Source organism: Canis lupus, chromosome 23 (genome assembly GCF_048164855.1).
Source record: "Canis lupus baileyi chromosome 23, mCanLup2.hap1, whole genome shotgun sequence".
Taxonomy (NCBI): Eukaryota; Metazoa; Chordata; class Mammalia; order Carnivora; family Canidae; genus Canis; species Canis lupus.
The window spans coordinates 19182908-19204731 of record NC_132860.1 but is presented as its reverse complement, the minus strand read 5'-3'; the positions used below and the strand labels follow the sequence as shown (position 1 = coordinate 19204731).

Here is a 21824-nt window from a genome sequence, read left to right as displayed (position 1 = left end):
GCCTCTTCCAGGAGCCAAAGACCAAAACGATGTGTAGATTAAGTGCACAAGTCTTAGAGAAAGCCTTCCTCTAGGAAAGGGGTCCCTTGGGAGGTAGAGTGGTCTCTGAGAAATGGCTTTGTCCTTCAGAGGTGCCCAGTGTACTGGCATCCTTGAAGGAGGTGATTTGGCACTTGTCTCAGCCTAGGCCCAACCACCTTGTCCCCCCATTCCTTTCTTGGGCCCATACGTGCCCCCTGGAACACTGAATCTTATCACCATGGAAGCCCATCCCTGAGGAGCAGCTTGGCACCCTGTGATCCTACCTGCTTGCTTTCCCATTGCTGTCGCCCCTGCCTTCTTGCTCTATGGCAAGGAGGATGGTTCTCAAGCTGGGGGCAGGCCATGGTCCGAAGTTGCCAGAATCTCTCCTGCCTTGCTGGGGTCTTTCTGAGCCTGCACTGGACTTTGGGTGTAGACTTCCAGAGTGGGGAGACCTGCCTGAGCTGAGAAGAGGAGATGCAAATTGCCTCTCGCATGAACTGGGCTGCTGATTGCAGTATAAGCCACATGCCTATGTGATCACAGAAAACTGGGGCAGAAGACAGGCAAGGCCGTTTACTTGCAGCTGAGGGGGATGGGCACGTGTGCATGTGCTCTGGTATGAGGTGTCCCCAGTGTCCCAGCGTGTCAGAACTGGAATGTGGCATTTGGTTGAGGGGAGAGAGGTCGGTCGATTTCTCGTTAGCTCTCCTGGTGGGGATTTCCCTCCCTCTGGGGTGGCTGCACCTGCGTTCACTAGGCCTGGCTCATTTTCTTTGAAGCAACTGCCAGTTGGTGATAATCTTCTTAAGGGTAATTGTGGCTCAGTTTATAATGATCATGGATTAATCTCACATTCTGACTCAGAAGGGAGGCATTTAGTTTATAAAGTTGAACAAATGAAATTTTGTTTTGCCTTTTGTTTTTTTTTTCCTGTTATTACGACTGTTAATAATTTTCACTTTTGCCATTTTTCTCTTCATCCGAGTTCTTCTTGCGTGTTAAATGCCCCTCATTCCTGGCTTCACAACCATTTAGGATTTGCAGGTGGAGCGTTAAGAGCAAGGGAGTGACGGGCGGCCCTGTCCTCAGTGCTTTGTCTCCATGGTCCTGTGGCCATTGCCCCCCACCAGGCCCTGAACTCCTGGAGAGCAGGGACCCCTCTGGTCCTTGGCTATGTGCCTGGCGTGACCCAGCATAGACAAGATGCTTACTACTTTGAATCAAAGAGACATCCCCAGATAGCTTTAAGGGCTTTCTGGCTTTCCCGGCTCCACACCTGGGTTCTCAGCACACCCAAGGGATGTAGTACTCTGCCCTCAGAGAAAGGAGTACTGCTGGAAAAGCATGGCCCTCGTCAGAGAATGAGAATCTCAGCTCGAAGGGCCCTTCCAGGCCATCCAGGCCCCTGTGTGAATGCTCTCTTCCATCACATGGCTGTGACCATGAGGAAGCTCTTCCTTGGGGTGAGCCTCAGCATGCCTCCGGGTTTTCCCTCCTCTAGGCTCTTGTTAGGGTCCTCCCACCACTTCAGACTATGCTTTTGGGGAGTAGAAAGACTGCTGACCAAGCAAGACCTGGCTCTTTCAGTTCTGCTGTGTGGGAAACCTCGGGGTACCCTGGATGCAAGGCCAGCCGCTTCTCCTCTGGCAACAGGGAGGAGGAGCAGAATCACACTACTCACGTCCCAAGCCTGCTCCTTCCCGCAGGAGGAGCAGGAAACACAGGGTTGGTAGAGAGGCCTCGGGGAGCAGGGGCCCTGTGGGTACCCTCGGGTTGGTCTCTGCCCTTCTCAGGCACTGGTCTGGAGCCACATGCAGCATGGGTGGGGGGAGGGGGGGGCTATTACTTCCTTGCTTGGCTCCTGTTGTTGACCTTGAGTCCTCAGTGTCGGCTCACTGACTAGTCACCTTGAGGCCTCTGTAAACAGAACCCCAAAGCCTCATCAGGCTGATGTCAAGCCCTGTGTCCCCCACTCTGCCTGTGTAGGGAAGACCTGGGTTTGGGGATCCATATGTAAGACAATGACCTCCTCCTTTTAGGTTTCCATTGGCTAGACTCTGCTAGCTCTCCAGTGTCTTCTGAAGTTGTACTTTTCTCATGAATGGTGGTTTAGTATCACTTCTATTTCGTGTCACCTATAAGTCTGCTGAGAGACCTGCCTTGTCTTTAGGTGATCAATAAACACACTAAGCAAGGGTCGCTGGAAACCTCCGATTATGGCATGCTTTATTGTTGCAAAAACCTTTGAGCGTCATCTCATTGGAGGGGCGTGCCATTCACATTGCTTTATCTTGCCCACAAGTGAGTGTCACTGGTCCTTGCGATTCCCTATGGAAGCCTGGCCATGCTGTCCTCCCAGTTTCCCCAGAGAGGTGTGAGGGCGTGTACCTGGACTTGCTGGTGGACTGGGCTTGCTCCTGGGGACCACTGGGTCTTCTAGCTCTTCAGCTAACCTGTGTGATCTTACTTGGGGCCTACTAAGACTGGTTGATCTACAGGCTATGATTTCTTCCCCCATCCGAACAGAAGGCTGCATTTGCATACTTTCAACAACTCTCAAGTTTCCTTTTTGTTCCTTAGAGAGCACCAGCTGTGGCTCATGGTCCTCATTTGCATGACTGAACATTAAAATTATCTATGTTTCTGGCTTTAAAAGAGAAAGTGAGGTGAGGGATCAATTCTGGGATAACTTCCCTAGCAGTTCTGAGTCACCAAGTCAGGGCTGAGAGCCCAAAGCAGTTGTAATGCACTGGTTTGGGAGCCCGTGGCTGGAATGGGCTCATCTTGGGAGGCGGAGACTCCTTTCAGCACTGTGGGCTTCTCCCTTCTGGGGTGCTCCTGTTCCCACACCTGCTGTGTTCCCTGATGTTCCAAGCCGTCACTAGGCACAAATCTGGGCATGCTGGGGTGAGGAGGGGTCTGGCACAGGTATGGGGTTGGGCCTGACCCTCTGGGTGGCCTTCCCTGCTCTGACAGGACATTTGCTTGCCTCCCTGGGTCCAGCAGGGGCAGAATCTTCTGTGAGTGGAAAGAATGAGGGCATAAAAGGGCAGGGTGAATTGGGCATGAAGTCTGAGCCTGTCTCTAGGTAGCCTGGCCCCCAGGCCTCTGGTTGGTCAGCTCTGGTGGCCTAGCCGAGCTCACAGGGTGGAGTCTCGAGAGGCAGGGACCCGGCTTCCTAAATGTGTTGTCCGTGTCTGGCTTTTCCATCCCGGGAGAGGAGTGCCTCTGCTCTCATTTGTTTTCAAGCATGGTTTTCTCTCCAGACATCTGTTGGGCAACTTGGCGGAAGCAAGGGGATACGGAGGGGCTGTCTGCTTGGGAGGCCAAGGGGCCACCTCGTTGGCCCTGGGCAGGATGGCTGGATCGATGGACACAGCAGACGGAGTTTCTGTGACCCCCACAAGCCAGTGGCCGGTGCTTCCCTGGATCTCCCCGGTCTGGTCGCCAGCAGGAGGCGACTGTGATGAAGATGCCGCCAGGGTCAGCTGGAGGACCCATCCATCAGTGCCCTGTCTCCTGTCCGAGTCTCCTGGCGGGGCTGCAGCTGGCAGCCTGGGCTTGGCAGTGATTCCATAATTGGAGCCCGAGTTGTTAAAAAGCCATTACTGTCTCCTCTGTGGTTATCATTTAGTGCTGCCCAGAACGGTGCCCATCGGCAGAGACAGGCCGGGGAGTGTCAGAGAGAAAGGAACATGCTCTAGTGGGAGCTGAGGGGCAGGGCCGCCCGGGGGGCTGGGGCGGGGGCCTTCGCAGCCGGTTCTCCGCAGCCGCTGGGGCTAGCAGGGATTTGTTACCCGCCGGGGACAGACGTCCGCTTCAGACACAGTGCTGACAGGCAGGCCAAGCTCGTCCCCGCTGGGAGACCGTGGTCTCCTCGGACTCTGGCCGCTTTCCTAGAAACCGGGCCGGAGCAGGAACCTGCCCCACTGTACGGGGCCAGCGCACGCAGGTGCATGGACTCCCGGCCCTCCTGCGTGGGGCCTGCTCAGCCAGGCACGTTCTTACTCCCTGGGCACAGGTTGCTTCTCCCAGCTGCGCCCCCCAGCCTGCATCCCCACCCCCAACCCTGCTGCTCCAGTGTGCCTGGGGGTGAGCGAGGCGGGGGTGGCTCTCTAGGCACTTCTGGGGTCTCTTAGTTTTTGGACTCTCACCGGAAGCTTACCCCTTGTTCATCCATCTTTCTGTGAAGGCCATTGGTGAAGTCCATTCCACCTAAAATCCTTCCAGATAACCAGCAGTACTGAAACCCGCGGCTCTAGGTCTTTCTGCCCCACCAGGGAATGGGGGTGGGGCCAGAGAAAGAAGAAAGCAGCCTTCTTGCCTAAGCGTGACAGGTGGAAAGTCCATGGCAGTGAGATAGTAGCCTGGAGTAGGAATGTGCCCCCCACCCACCGTGCAGATTAGGACACTAGAGGCACTGGGCAACAAGGCCACCACGGCTGGAGCCGCCTCTGTCCCATCGAGCTGCCACCGTGACCCGGCAGTTCTGGAGGCGGCTCTGCTCATGTCAGCGTAACTCTCAGGTGGATGTCCCCTGTCCTGCATGCCCCTAGATGTTTGCGTCAGCACCATAGAAGGCGTCGTCTTTGCCCTGCTCACCAAGCTCAGTACCGGGATGACCCAGACGACTGGCCCTGGCCCTGCCCTATGAAAGTGCAAGTGACTCACATGCTCCCAGTGCGCCCCGGAGCGGCCTCCTGCTAGCAGGAAGCGGAGCTGGCAGGCTCGTGGAGGTGACATGGGCTCCTGTGGCCCGGCCACTAGCACATGACTGGGATCACGGGCTACCGTGTGTGTACCCAGCCCCAGAGCTTGGCAAGCGGAGCGTGGTTGGCTGTCAGGCCCCGTCCTTCCTGTCAGCCAGGTGCCGCGTGGAGTTCAGACGGCGGTTCCTGTCCATGTCCTGCAGGTTTTAAATGCATACGTGTTGCTCGTGCAGCAGACCCCGGCGGGCGGTGGTGTTTGCAGAGCCTCTGAAGTCTGTGGGAGCAGATGATTTGCCCTGGCGTCACTCAGTCGGGCCAGTGACTTGAGGTGGAGACACCAGTGGCAGGGTTACAGCCCTCAGACCTGGCGGGGCCCCCGGGCATCTTGCTCCCTCCAATAAATGCATCCTTCAGAACTCTGGCTGCCGCCCTCCGGCCTGTGGCGTCTGCTTTCCCTGATGCGGCACTCACTAGCCCAGCCAGCCTGAATTTTGAGGAGCCGGTTCCCTGTCGCCTGGTCCTGGCAGTGCCCTCAGGGGGTCCCTCGTGCAGCTCTGGACTCTTTTAGGTGGACTGGGACCTTGACTTAGAAGCACGTCTGTTTAGTAGCATTTTCTCTCGTGTTCTGGCAGCCAAGCATTTTGGAGAATAAGCCTGGGAACAGCCCCGGATCACAGGCGGGCGGGACTCCTCTTGCATGCAGAGCAGCCCATGGGTATCGGGGAAGGTGTCCAAGTCGGCGGCACAGCTGCCAGTTACAAGTATCCAGTTGTCCTAGGTGGTGGCCCGGGAGGCGGGTGGTGGGCTGAGTAATCCGACTTCCTGCCACCCTCGGCTGGCTGCCCCAGCACGCGGACACACAGCTAGTTTGGATGAGCTGAAGGGACATTGCAGGTCAAGGATCCTTCCGGCCAGAAAGAGCCGCTGTTGTCAGGAGGAGGCGGAACTGGCCATTACCTTGTCTTCAGGGCTGCTTGCCCTCATCTCTCCTCCTTACACACATACCGTACTCACCTGCTCACAAGCACACCCACCTCTTGCGCAGGTGTTCGTATGCATAGACATGCAGGTGTGTGCTCACACGTGTTGATGTACTCCTATATCTGGACACCTCCCAGTGTGTGCACACACATGAGATATACTTAGGGCTTCACGTACAGACCTGATGTACTCCGGCTGCCTGTGCAGGTACCTACACAAGGCCTGGTTCAGGGGCAGGCTTCAGTATAACTGGGCCAGGGGTAGTCTGGGGGTTCCCAGGGCTCAGATCCTCAGGCTCCATCCCTACTCCCTAACCTTGGCTTTTTAGAATTTGGGCCTACGTGTCTCGTGTGTGTGTCTTGGATTAGAAGGAATGCTAAGTGGTTGGAGCTCCCTAAATGCGCTTGTCTTCCTGGGAGGCAGGTCCAGTCTATGTGAGATGACACTGCCCGTTCCAGGACCTTTAGGGACTCAGGAGTTTAATGCCTTGGTGCCCCCACACCATATTGGCTGGTTGCTGGGCAGTGCACTGAGGTGCTGCGTCTGCCTGCAGACATCCCCACCCAGCCCTAGTCCTGCCCGCAGGGACTGGCTGGTCTTTTAGCTTCACTCTCCCAAATGAGGGGCCCTCTTTTAGAGGGGACATTCCACTACCTGGAGAGCCAGGAGGTTGACTACAAAAGAGTCTGCCCGAAAGGATCCAGCCTCCTCCAAAAAGGATGGAAAGACAAGGGAGGAGCTGGTGAGATCGAGAGGGCCTAGAGCAGATAGGCACCTAGGTCTGAAGCCCAGCCTTGGAGCTGGCTTGCACCTGATGCCTCTGGACAGGCTTCCCTGGATCTTAGTCATGTCCCCGCTCATAGGCCCAAAGGGAAAGTCTCCTCCTGTACTTCCAGGCTGGGCTAATTCCATGGATCAGTGGGATTCCCAGCAAGAGAAAGCTCCTAAGGTGGCAAAGACATAGCACACACCTCTGTCTGCAGCCAGATAGTGGCTCCACCCTTCTTGCCTCTCCTGTGTACCTGGGAGTCATGATGAGAGGGGTTTAAGGAACCCAGATGTGCCAGGGGCGGGCTCTGGGCTCCTTTCTGGCAGCCTACGGGCAGGTCCTGAGTGCCCCCCTCTCCCTCCGCAGTGTCTTAGATGATGAGGGCAGCAACCTGAGGCAGCAGAAGCTGGACCGGCAGGTGAGTGGGGCCGGGGCGGCGTGGCTGGACAGTCAGCACTTACCATTCTGGCCAGAATCTCCAAGGGTGGAGAGGGAGGACTGTCTCCTTTCGGGGAGGTGACCCAAGCTGGGGGGTGGAGGGGTGGGCAGAGACAGGCTTTTGCAGAAGAAAGCAAGCTCTCTACCAGCTCAGCATCAGCACTGCCCCAGAAGCCAGGGCTTTTCCGGGCAGGCAGCTGGGTCCCTGTAGTCGGAGCACTGGACGTCTGTGCCGTGGTCCTGCCAGGGCAGCTGCCTGGGCCGACTTCTGCCTCCTTTTCCTGGACCCTGAGTCTCCAGGTGCTGAGGGCATGAAGCCGTGGCCCATAGTGGGCCCATCAGATCTAGGACTGATCTGAGTGAGCAGGGCCTTCTCTTTGGTCCCCGTCGGGAGCCTGCCCTCTGGGTGGAAGTGACAGGCTGCCCTCTCAGGGCCCGCCAACTTCTGTGCCTGTCCGGTGCCTCTGTAGCGGGCCCTGCTGGAGCAGAAGCAGAAGAAGAAGCGTCAAGAGCCCCTGATGGTGCAGGCCAATGCGGACGGGCGGCCCCGGAGCCGGCGGGCCCGGCAGTCGGAGGAGCAGGCCCCCCTGGTGGAGTCCTACCTCAGCAGCAGCGGCAGCACCAGCTACCAAGGTAAGGCCTGCCCTTGGGGCAGCCTGGGGAGGCCCCGGTGCCCTGGCCTCACACCCTGGCACTGTTTTGGGGCCCCCCCGGGATTTCCTGCCGGCCGGGGCAGGTGAAGGGCTCCTCCATTCCCCATCAGAGAATGCTCGGGCCCAGAACCCCTCCGAGCCCAGGCAGAGGGCTGCGGGCCCAGGGAGGCTGGGGCCCCTGCATGCGCTCGGGCGTCCGGAGGCCTTGGGAGTCGCAGAAGTCACTGCTGTGCAGTTGCTTTGACAGGTGTCTCTTGAGCACCGACTGTGTGCCGGGGGCAGGGCCAGGCCTGCAGAAAGACTGCAGCCCCTCCGCAGAGTGGGTACCACCCAAGTCAGGAGACCGTTTCTGGTCACGCCCCTGTGGGGCACCTGCTCACTCGTGACTGTGTGCAAGTCCCCTCCCCTCTCTGGGCCGATTTTCAAGTCGAGGAAATTTCTGTTTTGGGGCTTTGCAAACTGAAGCTGCCATGGTGTGTTCCGCGGTCCAGTCAGCTGAATGCTGATCCCCGCCGAGACTCCAGGCCGTGGGGGGCTGAGGGGGCTGGGGGGCTTGGGGGGGTGGTGCTGCTCCTGCTCCCCCCCCCCCCCCCCCCCCCCCCCCCCGTGCTGACCTGAGCACTGCCCACCCCCACCTGCGGCTTTAGCCGCCTCTGCTCTGCCCTCTGCTGGCTCTTGGTGTTAAACACAAGGGCACCATTTCCAGAGGATGGTGGGCGAGTTTGACCTGAGTCAGAGCGGTTTACCCCGGCAGGCAGTTTTTCATTGACCGTGCTCGTTCATATATTCACTTCTTAAATATTTGTTGAGGGGTCACTTTGTGTCAGGCTCTGGATTAGAGGCTGAGGGTCCTGGGTAAGCACAAAGTGTGGTCTCTGTTCGTTCAGGGACCTGAAGGTCTAGGAGGGGGGAGAGAGTTAAACAGGTAGTCACAGGTGTGCTTTGCAGGAAGAAACCAGGCTCTGTAAGTGAACAGCAGAGAACCTGCTCCCAGACTAGGGCCAGGGAAGGCCTCCCTGAGGAAGTGACGCCTGAGCTGGAATCTGCAGGTCGAGTGGGAGTTTAGTTGGGGCCAGAGGGCCGACGTCAGTAGGACAGCCCAGGCAGTGGGACAACTAGAGCAAAGCCCCGGTGGCAGGAGGGAGTACAGTGTGAAGAGCCTGGTGGGGCTGGGGCTTGGAGTACTTGAGAGATGAGGGGTGCGTAGTTAAGGCCAAGTGGAAGGGAGCTGGAGGGGCCAGACTTGCAGGAGAATGTTGGTTTTCATCTTATGAGCAATGAGAAGTCGTTCAAAGACTTGAAGCAGGTTGGAGTTCTGATGTGTGGAGACTTTGGAGGCCACCCAGCTGTGACTCTGTGTGTGCAGCCCCTTGTAGCCCGGAGTTGGTCTGCTCAGCTGGGGGGGGGGGGGGGGGTGCGGGGATAGCGTGGCATCCCAGGCTCCCCTGGGCCTGTCCCATGTGGGGCAGCACGGGCTCCCTGGAGTGCTGGCCATACTAGTTCTGGGTCTTCTAGGAGATGCAGCCTTGTCTGTCTTCACCACCGTGAGTGGCCCACATTCTCCCAGGCTCAAACAGTTTGCTGGCCCAGAGTTTTGACTGTAGTGCTTCTAGGTTGATCCTGGTGTGGGCCAGCCTGTTGACTGGATCACACCAGGCTGGGGGAGCCACCTCCTTCCAGCCCGGCCTGCCTTGGGCACCTTTGCCTTGTGGAGATGGGTGGTACAGAGGCCCCCGTAGGGCTTGAGTGGTGGTGGGGCCCTCGGAAATGTGCTGAGAAGTGAGTTCCACTTGGAGTTCTGGTCTCACCTTGGGCCCATGTCTGTCTCTCTTTCTATCTCTCCCTCTCCTTCTTCACCCCCCCTTATCTCTCTCCCCCCTCCCTCTCCCTCCTTTGGGCTCTCTCCTGAGCAGTTCAAGAGGCCGACTCGCTTACCAGTGCACAGCTGGGAGCTGCCCGCCCAACAGCACCAGCCTCAGCCAAGAGAACCAAGGCAGCAGCGGCAACGGGGGGCCAGGGCGGGGCCTCCAGGAAGGAGAAAAAGGGGAAGCACAAAGGTTGGCTGGCCTCTACTACAGCCCTCCTCAGGAGGCCTGGCTCCCACTGGAGGGTTGGGGGGAGGTTTCCCCTCCAGACTTGGAGGTACAGGATGGAGTGGGAAGCCTCAGTGCAGGCACAGATGGCACCAGGCCCTCACCCAGCTGCCTCACAGGCTTCATGTGGCTCCTGGGGTTCCTGGGCTGGCTCCCCATGGTGCCAGGAAGTGAGGTGCACATGACTGTGTACGGCCCAGGAAGTCCCTCTGCCACCCCACCTGAGCACCCCCCTCTCTCTGTCCTGCCCCGGGACACTCCTTCTGGCAGGTCTCCCTGCCTCCCTAATAGCCTGCCCCACACGTGTGCGGTTCTCACCGTGGCCATGTGGGTTTTCTTGACTCTGTTCTAGTCCTAAGTCTGCTTGCTGGGCCCCCAGACCAGTCTATTCTCTCTCTTCCTCTCTCTCCAGCAAAGATCCCTAGAGATTAAGGTGGCTCCTGCCACAGGTCCTGTCTGTGTCCCCATCCCTTAGGCATGGGCAGTGACTCCCAGGCCTCTGGGACTTGGTTGGACAGTGCTGTGTCGGGGTTCCTGGGCTTCTGGAGCTCCCCGCAGCATTTGGGGCCTAGCCTAGCCAGGCAGGGCGGCTGCCACCTGTGTGGGCCAGGCCTTCTGTTACGTGGGCACCTTGGGCAGACGGAGATGGGATGAGCGATCTTCCATTTGGGAAGGGGCATGGATGCCGACCCCCATCTTTTTCAAGAGGCCCCCATATGTTTGAACGATGTCTGTGAGTTACGGTTTGTGTGTATTTGTCCGTGTGAGAGACGATCAGCGCTGACAACCAGGAGCTGGCCGCGTCTGCGAGCGAGTGGTGGCCTTGGCCGTGGTCGTGATCCATCCTTGTTGGCCGTCTTGTCTCTTTCACCGTGCAGTTGGCTTTGTAGATGGCTGTCTTCTGCCTGGGGATCGAGGCACTGCAACCCTCAGCGACTAATCTGGGGGGACAGCAGAAGAAACGAAGCCCGTGTCCCTTTGTAGCTTATCAATCATTAAGAGGCTGGCGGCAGTCATTAGTTTTTTAAAAATCTTTTGCAAATAAAATTTTGCAGAGGATTCCCCCCACCATCCCTCACCCACTGCAAGGGTGGGTGTCTGGGAGTCTGGGCTCTCCCCCTCCCCCACCCCACCCCCTCCCCCACGGGACTCAGGAGTGTCCGTGGCCTGCAGGCACCAGCGGGCCAGCAGTACTGGCGGAAGAGAAGTCTGAGGCCCCAGGCCCGGTGCAGATCCTGACTGTGGGCCGGTCGGACCACGCCCAGGACGCGGGGGAGACGGCAGCCGGTGGGGGCGCGCAGCCCAGCGGGCAGGACCTCCGCGCCACGATGCAGAGGAAGGGTGAGCCCCGTGGGGGTTCAGTGACACCCCCAAAGCTCAGTCCCAGATTCTCAGGTGCACCCCTCTTGGGAAACATGGCCCTGGTAGGGGGTACAGTTGGAGGCCCGTGAGAAACGGGCGTAGGGGCCCCTGATAAGGCCACGTTAGGGAAAGTGTGAACTAGGGAAAGCAACCAGTGGGCAGCCCGGCCCTGTCTCGCCGCCTCCGTCTCCTGCCCCCGGGGACGCGCAGGTTTGGAGGCAGGGTTCCTTTTCCTTTAGTTCCTTTGAAAAAGGTCCTCTTGCAGAGTGTTTCCCCAACATCTGCTGAGCTCGGGGAGCCGGGCAGAATGCCAAGGGACAGGGCAGGTCCTCCTGGGAAACCTGCTGCCCAGAGTTTCCCCACCATGAGCCCTGCCCCAGGGACCCACCAGCACAGGGTGGCAGGGGGAAGCCCGGCAGTGCCACAGGTCTCAAGAGGTGAGGTCAGGGCCAGCTTCCTGGAGAAAGGGCCACTGGGGCAGCGTGAGGCTGGGGGCAGCATTCCAGGTGGGGAGACCTGTGGAGCCGAAGGCTGCAGGCAAGCTGGGGAGGAGCCCGTGGGCCATGCACTGCAGGCTGGGCGCGGAGGGAGCTGGCGCCTCCAACCGGATTGCACGGCCCGGGCCGCCGGAGCCTCTACTAGAAATGAAGCCTCCCAGCGCAGGGTCCGCTCCACTCACGCCTCGCTACCCAGGAGATGGGCACTGACTGCTGCAGAGGGGGGTCTCCTGGGAGGACTGAGCTGAAGCTGGGGAGGGGAGAGGGGGTTACCCCCTAGGGATGGTGACCCACAGCTCATGCATGCCCTTGAGAACGTGTCATTGCATATATTTGGATGTGTGTGTGTGTACGCACGTGTGTACATATGGCCATGTGTGTGTACGGGTGACTCAGGGCTTCTGAATGGGTATCTGGGCATGTGTGTGTGACCACTTGTCCCTTCCCATTCCTCTGCCTGGCCCAGGTGTCTCTAGCAGCATGAGCTTCGAAGAGGAAGAGGAAGAGGAGGATGAAAATAGCTCCAGCTCCTCCCAGCTAAACAGCAACACCCGCCCCAGCTCGGCTACCAGCAGGAAGTCCACCAGGGTGAGGCACTTCCCTGCCCAGCAGGAGTGTGGACAGCAGGCTTCAGAGGTCCGATCGTCCAGGTTGGAGGGGAATGGGAGTGAAGAAATGGAGAGTTGGCTCTCTCGGCACCGGGCCTAGGTACTCTCAGGAGCTTTTCTGGGTGGGTCCCTCCTGTCCTCCTGTCCTGCCTCCCCTTCTCTTCAGCCTGGCCAGGAGTGGACAGGATGGCCTGGAGAACCTGCTCACGTCCTCCATCTCTGCCCAGGGATTGCTGAGGTGGGGGGAGGGCCAAGGAGCTAGCTAGCTAATGGCTGACCCCAGGGCCAGGATGGCCAGACCCACACCCCAGGAACCCTGCAAGATGGGTTCCCACCATATCAGGGGGCAGCTTTGGGTCCCTAACCACCAGCTGCAGTTGCTCGGGGTCTTTCCCCTGTAGGAGGCAGCCTCAGCCCCAAGCCCGACAGCCCCAGAACCCTCGGCAGATGTTGAGGTCCAGGATCTCGAGGAGTTTGCACTGAGGCCGGCCCCCCAAGGTATCACCATCAAGTGCCGCATTACGCGGGACAAGAAGGGGATGGACCGGGGGATGTACCCCACCTACTTCTTGCACCTGGACCGCGAGGATGGGAAGAAGGTGAGGTTGGCTTGAGCCTGCGGTTTCACCTAGGCAGGCTTGAGGTGCTGTGGGCTGGAATGTGACTGGAGGCCTCAGGTCCAGCACTGTCCTTTCAGTTCACCAGGGGGACAGAAGTCTCCGTGCCTGGCCAGGGCATACCTTTGTGTTTACTGGGGCATCCTTGTGCATGTAGGACACGTGCATACGCTCAGGAGCCGAAGCAGGGGAGAGGCATGGGTGGGAGTGGCACCCAGGATGGTACCTGACTAGAGGCTGGGCCTGGAAAAGAGGTCACCTTTGGGAGGCAGCCCGAATCTCTTCAAATGACCTTGCTCCATTCCCCAAGGTGTTCCTCTTGGCGGGAAGGAAGAGAAAGAAGAGTAAAACTTCCAATTACCTCATCTCTGTGGACCCAACAGACTTGTCTCGAGGAGGGGACAGCTACATCGGGAAACTGCGGTACTAGTGCTCCCCCAGGAAGCTGGTCGGGGGGAAGGCAGGGCCACACTCCAGAGAGGGCATGTCTTGTCCCTGAGGGAGATCTAGGTCGGGGTCAGACCCTCTCCTAGAATCCTCTCTGTCCATCAGCTCCAAACATAGGCCCAGGTCTATGCCGGCCTAGAGCACACTTGGAGATGAAGCTCACATACCCTACCGAGCTGCTTCTAGACAAGTAGGACACAGGCCCACCAGGAGGGACAGGTCAGACCTCAGGAAGTCACTGAAGATGTAGGCCACCAGGGAAGAGCTGCCTTGCCCTGTGCCCCACGGTCAGTGCCAGAGGGAAGGGCTGTGAGTGAGCCCTTGAGGGAAGAGAGAGCAAGCTTGGGGTTGAGGGAAGGTTCTGAGTTAGGCCTCGGGGAACAGAGTGCCAGATTTGGGGAGCATAAGTCCAGTTTGGAGGTAAGGATCTAATGCTAGAGATGGGGCTGGATCAACGGTCACAGGCTGGACCCGAGACAGGAGGTCATCTCCACTTTCCATGGGATGGTGAGTGTCCTCTACGGTCTTGCCAGTTGCCCTTCTGCTTGCTCGCCTCCCAGGAGGGGAACACTCCTGTTCCTCCAGGGAAACCTGTGGAACCCAGATTTACCTCCTGGAATTTCCTTCTCTGAACTAAGATGCCCACTGATTCTGTTCAGAGCAAGTCCAGGCCTTCTCCCCATGAAGCACCTTCAGAGATGGAATTCAGTGTGCAGTGGGCTCCCGGTCTGCTCCTGGCCCAACCTAGAATTTTGCAGGCTCCTCTTGGGACAGACTGAGCTGTTCCCTGCCCCAGGGCAGAGGGTGCATGATCATCTATTGATTGCCTGTCCCTTCAGGTCCAACCTCATGGGCACTAAGTTCACTGTTTATGACAATGGAGTCAATCCTCAGAAGGCATCATCCTCGACTTTGGAAAGTGGAACCTTGCGTCAGGAGTTGGCAGCCGTGTGCTACGTGAGTTGTGCATTCCTGGGTCTCTGGTCTCCCAAGTTAGACATGACACTGAGGACTTGCCCACTCTGTGAGCTGTCCCATCGGTCTTTGTGAGTAGACAGCACTTTACAGAGCTGGGCTGCCCTGTGTTGGAGTGGCCCGTGCGTGTCCTCAGAGCTCAGCCCACAGATGACCATCTGCTCCGGGAGCTCCGGGGAACCTGGCTGAGCTCTATGCAGCCCAGACTGGGAATCTCCAGGAAAGGAAGCAGGAGGCCTGAGTTCTTGTTGGTACATCCTTCTACCCCTCCCTTCAGTGCCTGGGCCCTGCAAGGACCCTACAAGGCCCTGTGCATAATCATCTCACGGAATTCCTGACCTGAGAGCTCAGTCCTATTTCCTTCTTTCATATAGATGAGGAAACTGAAGCTCAGAGGTTGGGTCATTTGCCGGTGTCACAGCTAAGTGACCAAACTGGAATGTAAATACAGGGAATTTCTCTACCTTATTTTAAAATGAGACATCGGTACCCCCATTAATCGGTACCCCCATTAACCTGGGCATGGGTACTTCTTGGAGGCCGATTGGAGAAGCCATAGCTGTTCTGTGTGAGCCTCTGATGCCACCTGCTGGTCACCTTTGGGAGGCAGCCCGAATCTCTTCAAATGCTTCTTGAGCCCCAGCTAATACTGTTTGAGGCACCAGGAGAGGGGTAAACAGGAGACATGGATTTATACCCTTATGGGACCTAAACCCCTAGTGAGGGAGACAAGCTAAAAAAAACAAAAACAAAACATTTATAAGCAAAATAACGTTCCTGATAAACGTGAAGAAGAGACCATAAAGCAGGGGTGTGAAATGTTCAGGTGTGTGTGAGCTTTTCGTGCAGATGGCAGGGAGGGCCTCCCTGAGGTAGCACCTGGGAAGAGCCAGCCACGGAGGCCTAGTGGGAAACACGGCCAGTGCTGATGGCCTGTGACTGGCATGCCTGGGGAACCATGGGGTGGGGGGGGTGGCAGGCAAGGGGGGCAAGTGCCGAGGAGAGGAGAGGGGCTGTACCACAGAAGCCTCACAGTCAAGGTAAGACCTTCAGTTTTTAACCTGAGTGAACAGTGGAGGCAAAAGCTGTGACAGCGGGCCTCCTTGCTGCTTTGTGAACAGACGGGGCCGGGGCAAGGTCAGAAATAAGGAATCCCGATGATGGCTGTTACTGTGACCTCGGGTGGAGAGGTGCTGGTAAAAAAGTGGTCGCATTCGAGAGAGTCTGAAGGTAGAGTTGACATCATCTTCTGATGGGTCAGAAGTGGGTTGTGAGAACGACTCAAATACATCACCTGAGCACACGGAAGAACTGAGCTGTCAACTGAAGCCAGGGAGACTAAGAGGAGCTTAGAGATTCGGGAACTCGGTTCCAGACAGGTAAACTTTAGAGGTGCCGGTTAGACGTTCAGGTGGCAGGGGTACAGACTAGCCCATCAGCTTTAGTCCCTTCCACCTGGTAGGTAAGTAGAGTCCCTGGTAGGTAAGTAGGGGCGCCACTGTTGCATTCTCTATTTCCCAGGAGACAAACGTCTTGGGCTTCAAGGGGCCGCGGAAGATGAGCGTGATTGTCCCAGGCATGAACATGGTTCACGAGAGAGTCTCTATCCGGCCCCGAAACGTGAGTCTCCCCCCACCCCGCCTGCTGCCGCCCCGGCGTCTGGGTGCACGTCTGGGAGCAGAACTGAGCTGCTGGGGGCGGGGCGGGGGCACATGGCGTGAGAGCCCGAGCTCTAGGTGGAGGTCTAGGGAAACTAGGGATCCTACCCCGGGTGGCGGTGCTGCCCCGGCTCGGGGCCGGGCCTGACTGCGGGAGGCTGCCTTCCCAGGAGCATGAGACGCTGCTGGCCCGCTGGCAGAACAAGAACACGGAGAGCATCATCGAGCTGCAGAACAAGACCCCGGTCTGGAACGATGACACGCAGTCCTATGTACTGAACTTCCACGGGCGCGTCACGCAGGCCTCCGTGAAGAACTTCCAGATCATCCACGGCAATGACCGTGAGTGCTTCTGCCCTTACTCCTTACAGTCCCCGTGACACCCAGGGCCTTTAGCTCAGGGGTCAGGTCACCCAGCTCTGCCTTTATAGGCCAAGCTCAAGGACGTGGGTTATACGGCTTCCATCGCAGGTCAAGGACTCTGACCCTGGGACGGTGGGGGGCCCCTGGAAGACCCTTGCTTAGAGCCCTGACCCTGGATTCCGTGGACTCAGCAGAGTCTCAGGTGTGGGAATACCCTCTGAACGGACTTTCTCTCTTCTCTGTCTCCTGGTATTCCTGTGCCTCTTGTTCTCCTTTGTGTTCTCCCTCTTTCCCACCACTTCTCCCACTTGTTTGACCTCCTTTGGGCATCTCTGCTCCTCACCTTCGCTTCCCGCTTGTGATTTGAGTGTGTGTCCCTCCTCCCCTGCACCATCCCTGCTCTGTCCTGTGTGTGTGTGCATGCCCGTGCCTGGCTGCAGCGGACTACATCGTGATGCAGTTTGGCCGTGTAGCAGAGGACGTGTTCACCATGGATTACAACTACCCACTGTGTGCGCTGCAGGCCTTTGCCATCGCCCTGTCCAGCTTTGACAGCAAGCTGGCCTGCGAGTAGAGGGCTCCTTGGGCCCTTTGGGGTTGCCCAGCCTGGAGTGGAGCTGCCTGCCTGCAGAGACAGCCCTGCCTACCCTCTCTGTACATAGGCCTCCTGCCAGATGAACCTTCAGCTCTCGGTGGCTCCCTGGCCAAGGGAGATCTGGCTCCTCTGCCTCCACTGCTGGGACAGAGGACGAGCTGGGGGAGGTGTGTGTGTGAAGGGACCAGAGTGCATTCTTCCCATGCCCCAAGGTCCGCACACACATCCCCACTCTTGAGTTAGTATCTTGCTGCGATCATGTTTGCCAAGCTGGGCAGCCTTTACACTGGGAAGGTGGGAAGTATAGAGGGAGAGGAAGCACAACGCGGGGCTGCTGTGGCCCAGCCCTCTGCTCAGCCTAGGGGTCTGGAACGGTAGGGCCCCCACAGTGCAGGGCACGGTGTGCATGTGTGTGTGGGGTACATCAATTTTACGTAGAAGGGCTAGGATTAGCTAGCAGGTCCTTTGCTAACTATAGAAAGTCTTCTGATTTCAGAAGGCCTCAGCCAGGCTAGGAGAAGTTATGGGGGTCTGGGAAAGGTAGATGAGTGGCAAGACCTTGTCAGGACCGTGGGGGCCTGGCTCTGGCTATGGGAATTGGTCGGCAGCCGAGGGTTCCCACCCATTTGATTCTCTAGGTTTTCTCTGCACAGAGGCAGTTGAAGCCAGAGGTTTTAGAGGATAGGCCCCGCAGGACACAGGCTCAGCATGCGGAACAGGCTCCTGGAACAGGTCCCCTGGACCAGGGCTATGTCAGGAGTCCTGTCAGCTGCCTGAGGAGCTTTCTGCTGAGCGACTCCCACACAGTGCCCGAGTCACCAGCCTCAGAGTGCACCAGGTAGGCGTGCCTGGGCCTCTAGCTGGTAGAGCACCATCCCTAGGACCATGTATGCTCCAGGAAGAAGTTCTAGCTCCTGGTGCTTCAGCACCCAGGGTGGTCAGCCTAGGTCGTGGTTGCTGAGGGTTTGTATATGTGGTTCTTCCAAGGTGGCAATGGGGCAGGGTAAAGAAGAGCAGGGAATAGTTTAGAAAGGAGAGGTGGCAGGAGCCTCAGAGTCCAGTGTGTCCTGTTAGGTGAAGCACATTGAGAAAACTGGGACTTGCACGGCGTCACGTCACTGGTCAGCGGCAGAGTTCAGAACTTCCGCTCCCTCAATTTCTTTGTTCCTCCCCTCCCCCTGGGAAACTACTCTCTGGTTCTCTGGCCTTCCTGGGACCTGGTCTGCATGCCCTCCCCCTTTTGCCTGATGACAGAGACTTAGAAATGTTGGAGCTGATGTAGGAAATTGAAAACCATTTTGGTGGGAAATGAGGTAGTTCCCTACTGAAAGCTTCTTGAGCATCAGTTTGCTCAGAACTGCTCTGGGTGTGGCTTCTCAAGGGCAGGCCTTCCTGAGGCTGTGGCCCCCTTCTCTATTTGGGTGTGATGGGTGAGGTGTAAGTGTTCCAGGGCTGGGCCTGACCTCTCCCATCCATCCTCTTCCTTGGGTGGCACCCTCTGCCCGAAAGATGTAGGAACGCTAAGCCCTGGCTGGTCTGTCACTTACCCTGGCGGAGGCTCCTTGCCCAGACAGAGGTCAGAGATCAGTGGGAGGCAAGCGGGAGGCAAGCAGTTCCTCCTTTCAGAGGAGATGTACTTGGAAAGGCTGTGTGGAGACTTTTTCAAGTCTACCTTAAACATTCTGTTGAGGCTCTGTATTGAGGTGGAGTTGTTTTGATCTAAGTAGAAGTAGCGTGTTCTCATTTCCTTATAATTGAAGATTTGCTGTGTTGAGTGCTTAAAGCAAGGATCTTTAGGATCTGTGCTTCTAAGCATGGATCTGGGAGAGGCCCCTCCACTGGTCTAGTCTCTGGACCACTCTTGGGGTCATCTGAGGGCTCTAGACTTTCTTATGCTGGGGCCAGTCCACTTCCCGGCGAGTGTGCCATCCTCCTTCTCACAGCCCTAGGCTGGCTTGCTCTCTCTTCTGACTGGGAAGAGACCTGAAGTTTAGGATGATGGAAACTAGATGTCTAAAGTCTGGGTCTATAATTTTAAAGTGGGACAGGCTGATTTTAGAGCGTACTGACAGGGAGGTAATCCTGGGGCAGCATGGAAAAGGTAGAAGCACAATGGCAAACTTTTGGACCCTGCCCTCTGTCAAGTACGCAGGAGAGCAGGGCAGTTGGATAGCTTGGTGGGGTCAGGAACATGGGTTGAGCTTCCCAGCCTGGCTATGGGGAAGGCAGCTCAGCAGCAAAACTCTGTTGGGCACTGAGTGACAGGCAAGAGCAGTTGAGTCACCTGCTCGAGACCCATCTTCACAAGGTCTGTTCTTCAGACTCCCTTCCTGGTGATGCTGGTTTTGCCTGACCACTGGCCTCCTAGCCATGGGCCCAAAGACTCAAAAAGCTGCCAGGGCCCTGGAGACCACCTGGGCTCAGCCTCTCCCTGGGAAGAGCTCTTACCCTTCATACCTTCTACCCAGATGCTCCTTGAGTGGGCAGGGGACTGGATGATGGGATGAGTAAGCCCTAACGGTGGCGGGCAGCTGGGGCCTGGGCAGCTCCTCTGTCACTGCCCCTGGGGCCACACTCCAAAACTCCACACCCTCTTTGCCCAAACGGCTCTTCTGTAGAGCAGTGATGTTCACTTCCCCACTCTTCTCCAATTCTAGCTTTTCTTTCCTTCTGGCTCCAAGGTGCTCTGTGTCTGTCTGTGTGTCTATGTGTCTGTGTGTACTTGGGGAAAAGGGCAATCTGCAAATCACCAACTGAGGTTTCTTACTACGATCATATTTCTAAGGATGAGTAGGAAAGGAATAAGGATGTTATCACCTGTGGATTTTGTTCATTTCATGCTCTTTGATCAGAAAGTAAACCTGGGAAAGTACCAGTTCTTTCTCCCAAGGGTTCTGATTAGGAGGATACCATCCAAGAAATTTTAGTTTTTCAGTTTCATTTTGCATTACCTGAAGAAATTGGTGTGTTACACATGCATGCTTTTGGATGGATTTGAACATACTCTAGTGAATGTGCCTTAAAAATCACGACACTAGTTCAGAAGGAGCAGGTAAAGGTCCAGAATCCTGCTGGAGACAGGTGTGAGAAGCCAGAGAATGTGAAAATCACTAGCTGAAGAGAACCTTTGGAGCCTGTATCCTTCAGTAACAAAAAGGGCAACAGCACTACAGAAGCAGAAGCTTGTCTGGAAATGGAGCATTTACCTCTAAGTAAGTCTGCATTTAGAGGCCGTTCTAAATTTAATAAGCAATGGTGAGGATTTCAAACCTAGTAAGTGCACGCTTTCCTCACAGCGGGGTCTGCAGTGAGCGGAGATGCTGGGCTGGCCAGGGCCATGGCTGTTACGCAAGCACAAATTCTATCTCCTAGCTGGAGTCCCTAGTTTTCCCTTACGCAGTAACACTGGCCTTCCCCCTCCCTAGGATTCTTTGCCCCAGCTGAGACCTCAGGATGCCAGGTGGCCCTCAGAGCACACTTTTCCAGATAGCTGAGTGAGTGCTGTGTTGTGGTGCCCAGTACTGAAACGTAGCCACCCCCAGGAACAGGCTGAGGGATGGGCTCTTGTTTGAGTGTACTGGTTACCTGTCTTTCTGTACCTCCAGTTTGCAATTTTGTCATCTCAGGATATGGGGGGAGAGGCATAGCAGAAGTGTTGGGATAGATTTAACTTTCTGACCAAGTTGAGAGGCAAGTTGTCTTATAGAGAGCACTATTGCACTTAGTAGCTATGTGATTCTGAGCAAACCACATGATTTTTCTAGGTTTTTTTCATCTACAAACTTGAGGAGGTGGGGCTGTCAAAGCTTTCAGTAAGAATCAGGGTGAATGAAAATTGATCCTTGCTTTCATCACTATCTTTTCTGGCTCATCACTGTGCCTTTTTTTTCTTTCCTAAGAAACACATCACATCTCTTTCTTCTGTCCTCCTGCCCCTTTCCCTTTCCCCATCAAGGTCCAGGCAGATTAGGCCAAGATCCAGAGTTTCCTGGAGTGTAATTTCGAGTTGCTTAGAAAGGGAAGCCTGACTCTGGCCTCTTTAATCCTGCAGAGTTTCAAAGGGGACTTGGTCAGGGTGGGCGGCACTTCTCTTGCTGGGAGCATCCATTTAGCCAGTTTTCCTAACGCCTAGAATGTGTATGTCCATTTGCACAAGATTGTCTTTTCCTATTCTGGAGTGGTCAGACATTTTATTTTTGTTCAAAATTATCTGGAGTTTTAGACAAACTTGCAAAACTGTGCTTTTATTAAGTGACTTTTTGAATAAACTCTTTGGTATTCTTGAGCAAATGTATTTATTTACTGGTATGTGCAATGACAAAATTGGTATTTTCCCATGTTGACATTACATATGTTGTAGAACTTAGTGTTTGTCTAAGTACAGACCATATAGCAACAAATTAAACTTGAACTGTTTCAACACTGCTGTGCACTTTTTTTTTCTCCTACAAAAGAGAAAACATTTCTTACCTATAAGTTTTTTCCTATACCATTCATTCCGTCTGTCCTAAGAGCCTGCAGGAGGGCGGGGGGGGGGGGGGGGGGTTGATTGGAAGGACTGACAGCTTTAGAACCACTATCACGTGGGCTGAAGCTGTCCTCCCTCTGGCCACATACCAGGCTGAGAAGGGCTGAAGAATAGTTAAGGATAGAAGATACTTAGGAACTAAACCGCTCATTCCTGCAGAGGGCTTCTCTAACCGAAGTATGCCCGGGGGGTGGGGACTGGTTCTTAGGAACAAAGTAAGCAGTTTTTTTTTTTTGTTTTTTTTTTTTTACCCTCAATTTGGAGTTTTTATGTGGCCAAGATCCTGCCATTACCATGGCCCAAGTCCTTGGCTCTGCCTCTGTGGGAAACCATATGCAAGTTTTTACCAGAGGTTTTTGTTGGGTTAGTGGTCAGGTTAAAGACAAATCTTTTAAATAGTCATGGCCAGGGTGACCATATATCCAAGGCAGTCCTGGTTTATACTTATTGTCCTGGCATAATTATAATTAAAGTTCTAACCTTTTCTCAAGGTGTCTTAGTTTGGAC

At 56.0% G+C, this 21824-nt stretch overlaps 1 protein-coding gene across 3 annotated transcripts in view; it reads left to right on the top strand.

Annotated features, from left to right (window-relative positions):
* The window catches only part of TUB (TUB bipartite transcription factor), a 28532-nt gene extending 7321 nt beyond the window's left edge, over nt 1–21211 (top strand). For all 3 annotated transcript variants that reach the window (XM_072794180.1, XM_072794181.1, XM_072794182.1), the window contains 11 exons: nt 6850–6901; nt 7392–7554; nt 9488–9631; nt 10841–11008; nt 11993–12114; nt 12536–12733; nt 13062–13174; nt 14038–14155; nt 15695–15793; nt 16002–16173; nt 16635–21211. In XM_072794180.1, the coding sequence (XP_072650281.1) occupies nt 6850–6901; nt 7392–7554; nt 9488–9631; nt 10841–11008; nt 11993–12114; nt 12536–12733; nt 13062–13174; nt 14038–14155; nt 15695–15793; nt 16002–16173; nt 16635–16768 (1483 nt within the window). In that variant the 3' untranslated portion in view covers nt 16769–21211. The remainder of the gene's footprint in view (nt 1–6849; nt 6902–7391; nt 7555–9487; nt 9632–10840; nt 11009–11992; nt 12115–12535; nt 12734–13061; nt 13175–14037; nt 14156–15694; nt 15794–16001; nt 16174–16634) is intronic.
* The last annotated feature ends 613 nt before the right edge of the window (nt 21212–21824 follow it).